Source organism: Chrysochloris asiatica, unplaced genomic scaffold (genome assembly GCF_000296735.1).
Source record: "Chrysochloris asiatica unplaced genomic scaffold, ChrAsi1.0 scaffold00112, whole genome shotgun sequence".
NCBI lineage: Eukaryota > Metazoa > Chordata > Mammalia > Afrosoricida > Chrysochloridae > Chrysochloris > Chrysochloris asiatica.
The window spans coordinates 3,353,660-3,363,438 of record NW_006408630.1 but is presented as its reverse complement, the minus strand read 5'-3'; the positions used below and the strand labels follow the sequence as shown (position 1 = coordinate 3,363,438).

At 38.4% G+C, this 9,779-nt stretch overlaps 1 protein-coding gene across 3 annotated transcripts in view; it reads right to left on the bottom strand.

Moving 5' to 3' along the window:
• The window catches only part of GUCY1B3 (guanylate cyclase 1, soluble, beta 3), a 104,653-nt gene that overhangs the window by 63,282 nt on the left and 31,592 nt on the right, over positions 1–9,779 (bottom strand). For all 3 annotated transcript variants that reach the window (XM_006867907.1, XM_006867909.1, XM_006867908.1), the window contains one exon: positions 9,611–9,729. In XM_006867907.1, the coding sequence (XP_006867969.1) occupies positions 9,611–9,729 (119 nt within the window). The remainder of the gene's footprint in view (positions 1–9,610; positions 9,730–9,779) is intronic.

Sequence of the window (9,779 nt, the reverse complement as noted above, 5' to 3'; positions counted from 1 at the left end):
GGAGAAAAAGAGGAAGACCCTCATATAGATGAATTGGCACAGTGGTAGACTGATGAGCTCAAGTGTATCAAAGACTCTGAGGTTGGTACAGGACCGGGCAGTGTTTCATTCTATTGTGCACAGGGTTGCTATGAGTCAGTGCTGACTCCATGACACCCAACAACAAACAACAAGTCAAAGGAAAGGATATATTCACTTAAGAAAAATATTTCTCTGAAACTAAATTATAGATGCTATCAATAGTGTGTGTTATTGAATATAATAAAAGGAGCCCTCGTGGTACATTGGTTAAACACTAAACTGCTAGTTCAAAGGTTGGTAGTTGTAAAGGATCCTGGTGTGGTTCTGTAGAATAAGCACTGGAGTGCTAACCACAAAGTCGGTGGTTCCAACCCACTAGCTGCCCTTTGGAAACCCTATATAAAGTGGCCATGAGTCTGAACCAACTTGGTGGCACTTAACAACAACCACCACCACTCTGTGGGAGAATAATGTGGCAATCTGCTTCCATAATGATTATGGCCTTGGAAACCTTATTAGGCTGTTCTAGTTCACCCTATAGAATTGCTGAATTGGAACTGACTAGAAACCAATGTGTTTGCTATAGTTAAGGAATGGAGAGACAGAGCAGCTGTGGACCCTAGGCCAGTAAGGCTGAGTACCTGCAGGTAGGAGGCTGACTTGCAGAATGTGCCCTTTGAACACTTAAATGAATATACGTTATTTGTTTTGTTGTGTACATCAAATATTTTTGCTTTGTTAATTTGTGAAGTATAAGATGTAAATGGGGAACCACATGGAGGGAGTAGGCTAACTGTTGTTGCAGGGAGGGGATTATAATCTTTGAGATGAAACAAAGTGCATGATTTACTGAATGTCAAGCTGATGATCTTGTCTATAAAGCATCACTCAATTCAAAATAAAAAGTTTTTTAAAAAAAGGAAATAGAAAATTTCAACAGAGCATGAGATGGATTTTCTTGATAGAATGATAGTGGCATGTGTGTTGTCAAGTCAGTTCTGACTCGTGATGACCCTCTATAGGGCTTCCAAAGCTGTAAACCTTCACAGGAGCAGAAAGTCTTATCTTTCTTGCTCCAGAGCAGCTGGAGGGCTTGAACTTCAACCTTGATAGAACTGTTGTTGTTGTTGTTAAGTGCCGTTGAGTCGGTTCCGACCCATAGTGACCCTGCATAGGATTTCCGAGGAGCCACTGGTGAACTTGCAGTTCAAATGGTTTTACAGTCTGGCGCATTAACCCACAGCACCACACCAGGACTCCCTGGCCCAAATTAAACACAACAAAAAAGCATATACTTGAGAATTAATTAATTCTATCATTCAAGTCTTTATTGGATACCTGTTACATACTGTGCCTAATACAGTATTTGGAAACTTTAAAAATTATGTTAGGAAAGTATAAAGATATATACCAGAGTGCCAATCTTAACTTGGATCCACTTGAGAGATTGAGGAGAGAAGATTCACTAGAAGTTCTCCTTTGCATGATGAGTGAGTCAGAGCTTAACAGTTTTGGACATGGCTGGTCACAGTAAGTTCTGATGTTATGATTTAAATAGTTATTTTAATTCCTTCAGAGCAGAGGTGTAGAACATCTGGCCAGTGGGCTGTATTGTTATTGTTGTTAAGTACCGTGGAGTAGGATCCGACCCATAGCAACCCGGTATAGGGTTTCCGAGGAGCAACTGGTGAGCTTGAACCATCAACCTTGTAATTCAAACTGACTTTACAGTCCAGTGCATTAACCTACAGCACCACAACAGCAAGCTGTATGATGGTGGTAGTTATGTGCTGTGGAGTTGGTTCCGACTCAAAGCGACCCTGTACAGGGATTCTGAGGCTGGAAATCTTTACGGGAGCAGAAAGCCTCCTCTTTCTCCTGTGGAACAGCTGGTAGTTTCGAACTGCTGACCTTGAGGTTTGCAGCCCGATTCGTAACCACTACGCTACCAGAACTCCTTCCAGCAAGCTGTACAAAGCCCTTGAAATCATTTTGTTTGGCCTTGCTAAGGCAGCCACAGTTCCAGCCATCACATTGCTTTTGTTGTTAAGTGTGGTGGAGTCAGACCCAAGCTAATTAAATGTTTGGCCAAATTTAGTAGGCTAATTATTAAATTGATAATTTTGTATGACCCATGAATGATGTTATAAATTTTTGGCATAAGAAAGATTCCCTACCCCTTGCTGAGAGCTTCAGAGGGAAATTAGGATGTACATTTAAAAAAATATTAACAAATACAAGTAAACTTTCTTGCAGATTAATTAATAAACAGTAGTTTACCATGCCCATAGGACAAGGAAGCTGATGTATGTAGTTTCTGCCTATTTTTTTATTTCAATTTGTGATTCATTCTACATAAAGTTATATAATCTCATTCAAAATGGAATTTTGTTATCCTTAATAAGAGAATTCATCTTGATCTATCATTGTTTTTATTTCCTTATTTTGTACAAGCAAAATGTCTTTTAAATACAGTATTTCATTCTCTCTTAGACAGCAGCTAATATATAAGTACATGGTCTTTGGCCTCATGAAGTTTACATTCTAGTCCAACAACAACAACAACAACAAAAATGTGAATCTCACGTGAAAACTACTGTGGCTGGGGAATTATAGCATGCTGTGACAGCAAGAGAGAGAGGTTGCTTTGTACAAGAAGTACTGGGCTTGGAACCACAAGGTCAGTGGTTCAAGCACACCAGCCACTCCACCAGAAAAAAATGAGGCTTTCTGCTCCCGTGAAGATTTACAGCTTCAGAAGTGCTACAGAGGGTCACTATACATACATCAGAACTGACTTGAAGGCACTTAATAACAACAATGGTAACAGGAAGAATCCCTGGTCATGCAGTGGTTAAGCACTTGGCTGTTAACCATAAAGTAGTTTGAGCCCATCAACCACTCAGCAGGAGAAAAGACATGGTGATCTGCTCCCATAAAGGTTAAAGCCCAATGAACTCTTAGGGGCAGTCCTATTCTTTCTTACAGCATCGCTAGGAGTTGGAACTGATTCCATGACACACAAAAACTTAAGAGCAAGACAAAGCAAGGCAATTTGACTGGAGTAGAGTAGAGGTGGGAGAAATGTGTTGAGGCTTCCTGAAAGAAAAAAAATGTGACCTACAGGCAGAACGTTAGTATTGTAGTTATTAGGTGCTATCTCTAGACTGAAAGCAGAGAATATCAGAAAGATGTTCACCTATGCTTTATTGACTATGCAAAGGCTATTGATTGTGTGGATCATGACAAGCTATGGACAACGTTGAGAAGTATGAGTATTCCAGAACACTTAATTGTACTTCTGAGAAATCTGTACCTGGACCAAGAAGCAGTTGTTCGAACAGAGCATGGGAACACTGACTGTTTTAAAATTGGGAAAGGTGTGTGACAAGGTTGTGTTCTTTCACCATACTTATTCAACCTGTATGCTAAGCAAATAATACGAGAAGCTGGGTTCTATGAAGAAAAACGTGGCGTCGGGATTGGAGGAAGACTCATTAACAACTTGCGATATGCAGATGATACAACCTTGCTTGCTGAAGGTGAAGAGGACTTGAAATATTTACTGTGAAGATCAAAGAACACAGCCTTCGGTATGGGTTGCATCTCAATGTCAAGAAAACAAAAATCCTCACCACTGGACCAATAAACAACATTCTTAACAATGGAGAAAAGATTGAAGTTGTCAAGGACTTCATTCTTCTTTGATCAATTATCAACATTCATGGAAGCAGCAGTCAAGAGATCAAACAACTATTGCATTGGGCAAATCTGCTGCACAGGAACTTTTTAAAGTATTGAAGAGCAAAGATGTCAGCTTGAGGACTAAGGTGCACCTGACCCAAGCCATAGTATTTTCAATAACCTCGTTATGGATGCGAAAGCTGGACAGTGAATAAGGAAGATCATAGAAGAATTGATGCCTTTGAATTGTGGTGTTGGAGTAGAATACTAAAAGTTCCATGGACTGCCAAAAGAACCAATAGGTGTTTTGTTAGAAGTGCAGCCGGAGTGCTCCTTGGAGGCCAAGATGGCTAAACTTTGTCTCTCATACTTTGGACATATTGTCAGGAGGGAACTGTCGTTAGAAAAGGACGTCATGCTTGGTAAGATGGAGGGTCAGAGAAAAAGAGGAAGACCCCCAGCGAGATGGATCGGCCATTGATGGTGTTAAGTGTGGCAGCGGTTGTGAGGTTGGCCCAGGATCGGACATTGTTTCGTTCTGCTGTGCATGGGGTCGCTATGAGTCGGTTTCGACTCGATGGCACCATACAACAACAACAACAATCTCTAGTCAGTCCTCACTCATTTCGACCCTATGTACAACAACAGACGGAAACACTACATGGCCATGAACCATCCTCACAATTGTTGCCATGTAGGAGCTCTGGTAGCGTAGTGGTTACGAATCAGGCTGCAAACCTTAAGGTCAGCGGTTTGAAACTACCAGCTGTTCCACGGGAGAAAGATGAGGCCTTCTACTCCTGTAAAGATTTACACCCTCGGAAACCCTGTACAGGGTCACTATGGGTTGGAACCAACTCGATGGCAATTAACAACAACAACAAATGAGCCCATTAGTGTTGCTGCTCTGTCAATCCATTTTACTGGAAGCTATCCTCTTTTTTGCTGATCCTTCCCTTTACCAAGCATGAAATCCTTCTCCAGGGACTTTTCCCTCCTGTAACAGATCCAAAGAATGGGAGACAAAGTCTTGCCATCCTTACTTCTCAGGAACATTCTGGCTTGTACTTCTTCTAAGACAGATTTGTTTGTTCGTCTGGGTATCCCCAACATCATAATTCAAGTATATCGATTCTTCTATGGTCTTCTTCATTCAATGTCCAACTTTCACATGCTTAGGAGGTCAGGTGCACCTTAATATTCAAACTGACATCTTTGCTCTTTAATACTTTAAACAGGTGTTTGACAGCAGAATTGCCTAGTGGAATACATCCTCTGATTTCTTGCCCATTGCATCCATGAGTGTTGATTGTGGAGCAACCAAAATGTAGTCTTTGATAACTTTAATGTTTTCTCCATTTATCATGATGCTACGTATTGATATATTTGTAAGGGTTTTCATTTTTATTACTTTGAGGTGCATCCATAGTGAAGGCATAGTCTTAGATCTTCATCATTAAGTATTTTAAGGCTTCTTCACTTCCAGAAAGAAAGGTGATGTCATTTGCTTAGCACAGGCTGTTAATGAGCCTCTTCTTGTCTTGAGGTCAAGTTTTTCATATAATCCAGTTTCTTGGATTATTTGCTCAGATTGAATTCAATACAGATTGTATAAATATGATGATAAGATACAACTTTCTTGTGCAAACCTTTCCTGATTTTAAACCATTTGGTATCCCCTTGTTTTGCTCTTAGAACTGCCTCTTGGTCTATGTACAGGTTTCTCATGAACACAATGAAGTATTATGGAATGCACATTATTTGCAATGTTATCAATAGTTTGTCATGATCCCCACAGTCAAAAACGCCTTTGTATAGTTAATAAAGCACAAGTAAACTTCTTTCTGGTATTTTCAGAAAGAAGAATAGGATTGATCTATTCTTAGATAAAAAAAGAGCAGGAAAAAGACTGCTTTAAAGAGAAAACCATGTGCAAAATTTCCGAGTCCAGATGGAGCAAAATAAATGAAAGATTCCAAAAGATACTTTCAGTTTGCCTTGGCTGGGAAGAAAAGGATAACAGATGAGTATGAGATGTAAACAGCTTTAATAGTTTTATGTATTTATGACTTTTCCAATAAACAATGGGGAAATCCCTGAGGGCTTTAAGCAAGAAAATGAGACAATAAATATATCTTTCTATATCAGAAAAATACAATGATATTCTAGAGGAGGAACAGATTGGAGGACTCATGAGGGGTAACAGAAGAATCTAAACTTCAGATAATAATAAGCCTTTGCAGAAAAGTGAAACAGGAAATGGCGAAAAGTGACACAAACCTTAAAATAGAGTATCTGAGAAATGGACTGGAAAAGTTTTAGTGGTTAATTGAAAACAGGAAGTAAGCGAGAAGTAAAAGCTTCAAAGTAGCTTTAAAATGATGTTTGGTTTATCTTACCCACCACTCGTCTGTCAGTTTGTCAGACTGTGATGACTTGTGTGTTTCTGTGATGCTGGAAGCTATATCATCAATATTTTAAATACCATCAGGGTCAGCCATGGTGGACAGATTTCAGAGGACCTACCAGACTAAGACAGACTAGAAAGAATGAGAGACAGACCACTTTTGACTGCCTAACCATTGAAATTCTTATGAATGACAGTGGAACATTGTCAGATATAGTGCAAGAAAATGAGCCCCTTAAGTTGGAAGGATGGACCCCTGAAGTTGTAAGGCACTCAAATATGATTGGGGGGGGGGAAGAGCTGGCTCCTCAATACCCTAAATACCCAAGCCATGGAATTTTCAATAGCCTCATATGCATGTAAAAGTTGGACAACGAAATAGGGAGACAGGAGAAGAATTGCTACGTTTGAATTATGGTGTTGGAGAACAATATTAGAAGTACTGTGGACTGCAAGAAAGCAGCTCTGGTAGCATAGTGGTTACTAGTAGGACTGCTAACCTCAAGGTCAGCAGTTTGAAACTACCAGCCGTTCTGTGGGAGAAAGATGAAGCTTTCTGCTTCCGTAAAGACTTATAGCCTCAGAAACCCTATGCAGGGTCGCTATGACTCAGAACCGACTCCACGGCACACCATCACTACCACCACCATGGACTGCCAGAAGAACAAACTAACCTGTCTAGGAAGAAGCACAGCCGGAATGCGCCTTAGAAGCCAGGGTGGCAAGACTTCATCTCTCATATTTTGGATGTGTTATGAGGAGGGACCAGTCCCTGGAGAAAAACATCTTTCTCTGGTAAAGGAGCAGGTCAGTGGCAAAGAAGAGCTGCCAGTGAGATGGACTAACACAGTGGCCGCAACAATGGGTTCAAATGTAACAATTATGAGGATGACACAGGACTGGGCAGTGTTTACTTCTGTTGTACATAAGGTGACTATGAGGTGGACCCTAACAAGAAGAAGCTTATTTTATTCTTTAGTGAAGCACTGAAATGTGTCATAATGTCTTATCCATTTATGTAACCAAGAATTCAACTTTCATATGATCTAAGACCTTTTAAAATTATTAAAATGATAAAATAAACATTAACTTTAACCAAAAGCAACATTTTAACATGTTCAATTTTCCATTGTGACATACAATTTTAAAGCCAGTACTACAACAACAAAAGAAGTGGGTAAAAGTATATAATATTGATAAGAACTGTTAATGCTCTAACTTTCTGGCTTCTTCATTATCACAATTTTTCACAAAAATGAAAAAAAATGCAATGTGATTTAGACATATATTAACTAAGGCTGTCTACTGACATGGAAAAAAAAAGTCTGGAAGTATCTGAAGCAACATTACATACCACACTGTCTGGGTGACATAAAAGGGGAGTCACTAAAGCAAGCCACAAATGTGAGCCACATTTGCAATGATAAATTTTCTAGCTGTTGTTAAGTGCCCTCTAGTAGGTTCTGCTGGGGACCTGAACTTTGGACCTTGTGGTTTGCAGTCCAGTGTTTATCATATGGAAAGAAGCAAAGTGCTTCCCCAATTGTCTAGTAGTCAGATTTTCTGATGTGGCACTGTAGGATAAAGCACTGAATCACAAGGTCGGTTTAACCACAAGGTCAGCAGTTCAAATTCACCAGCCACTCCTCGGAAACCTCAGGGTCACTTTGAATCAGAACCAACTCAGTGGCACCTAACAACAACAACAACAACATTAAAAAGAGGGGAAAGGAACAGATTGAAATAATTTTAATAATATATTTAATTATAACCCTTTATATGCAAAATTCTATCATTTCAGCATGTAATCAATAAAAAAATTATTAATTAACTATTTTGCACTTTTCATCTTTTGTACTCTGTCTTTAAAATCTGGTGGTGGTTTATACTTACAGGATATCTCGTTGCAAATGTGGCTAGTGGCTATCCTATTGGACATAAGTATAGGGGAACACCTACATAAGTATTGGGGAACACCTAGAGAATGCTTGTGTTCTTACTGTCCCATAACAAGCATATCAGATGGTCACAATATAATAGATGTAAAAACCATTGAATATTGAAATAGCTTTGTAAACATATATGTCCTTTGAGACTGAAATTTAGAAATATGAAAAAGTACCTGAAATTTGAAATTTGTCTAACAGTGGTCAACCAAAGAATTTTAAATGGAACTTGTATTAAAAATGCAAACATCTCAAAATCCTTTTAATATAAAATTTCAATCTATTTTAAAAGATCCATTTAAAAACAGCCTGTTTAATTTGCAAAGTGGGTTACATGTAGAGCTGCTAACCGCAAGTTCAGCAGTTTAAATCTACCAGCAGCTCCATGGAGAGAGATGAGGTTTTCTGCTCCCGTAATCTTTACAGGGTCGCTACTAGTCAGAACTGACTCTATGGCACATAACTACACCAGCAATTTTCAATTTAAAATTTCCTGGCAGCTGCTTCATTTGGAAGTGGCAGCTTTTTTTTTTTTCTTTGACACCAGTAGCTTGGTAAATCTGTGGCAGGGAACTGCAAAGCCGTTTCCATCTTGATTTAATGCTGTTTTAAGTTTATACGAAAAATGTCACTATGTAAACAACAGACATTTTGATTAAACACTAAAGTTCTTATTTTGGCTGTTAAATCAATAATGCAGCTGGATTGAAAGTAGTTTACATTCCCTCAAAACTGGGCTTTGGTTCAACTAGTATTGCACTGACATCATTTTCCAGCAAGATCTGACGGCTTTCAGCAGCCAGTTTAAGACTATCCATTACAAAAGAGCACATAATTTTCAGTGTTAACACATTTCAAGAAAAGGGTCTCACAAATGTCAGTGCTTAAAATAGGGTAGTCCAGAAATAGCCTCTCATTTAATGTGTAATTTACTAGTAAAAAAAACGTCTAATGTAATTTTAACAGGAGTGTAAGACAAGGCTGTTGGTGACATAATTTATCTTTTACTTTCCCTGAAACTAACTTCAGAAGATTTCTTACTGTCCTTCTACAGTGAACTAATTAATATGTAACTCAGAGCAATAGCTCTCAAATAGACTAAAAAGCCATTGTGCTCTATCTTTAACAACAAGCTCTTTGTAATGAATTGCCATTGAGTCAATTCTGACAAATGCTAATAATACTATTTAGTTATACTGAACTAACGAAGAATACATCACAAATAGAAAATATAAGATCATATTTATAAAGCATGAAACCACAATACCATTGAAAGAAAAACATATGTACAGATCACAATAAACCATGCTGTATTTTTCAGAGAACAGTAATTTCAAACTTGCATATTCGATGTTAGCAATCAAAAACAAAATAACATATCAAAATGCTAAAACATACTAAAGATCACCCAATAGTTATCATTTTATGAGGATTAGAAAAAGATCACTATAATTTAATTTCTTTTCCATCTGGTTAAACACAAGTACTCTGTAGACTATGTTTAAGCACAAGTAACTCAGAACTTTTCACTCTAAAACCTCAAATTCCTTACCTGCAGAAATTCTCTGACATTAGATCCCAGGACGCGCAAGATGGTATCATATCCAGATTCTTGACAAAAGACAAAAAACATCTTCCCAAACATTTGGAGGATTTCTCCAGCATTGAGATCTGTTTTATATGTTTGAGAGAAAGACATAGATAGAATATAGTTGATGAGA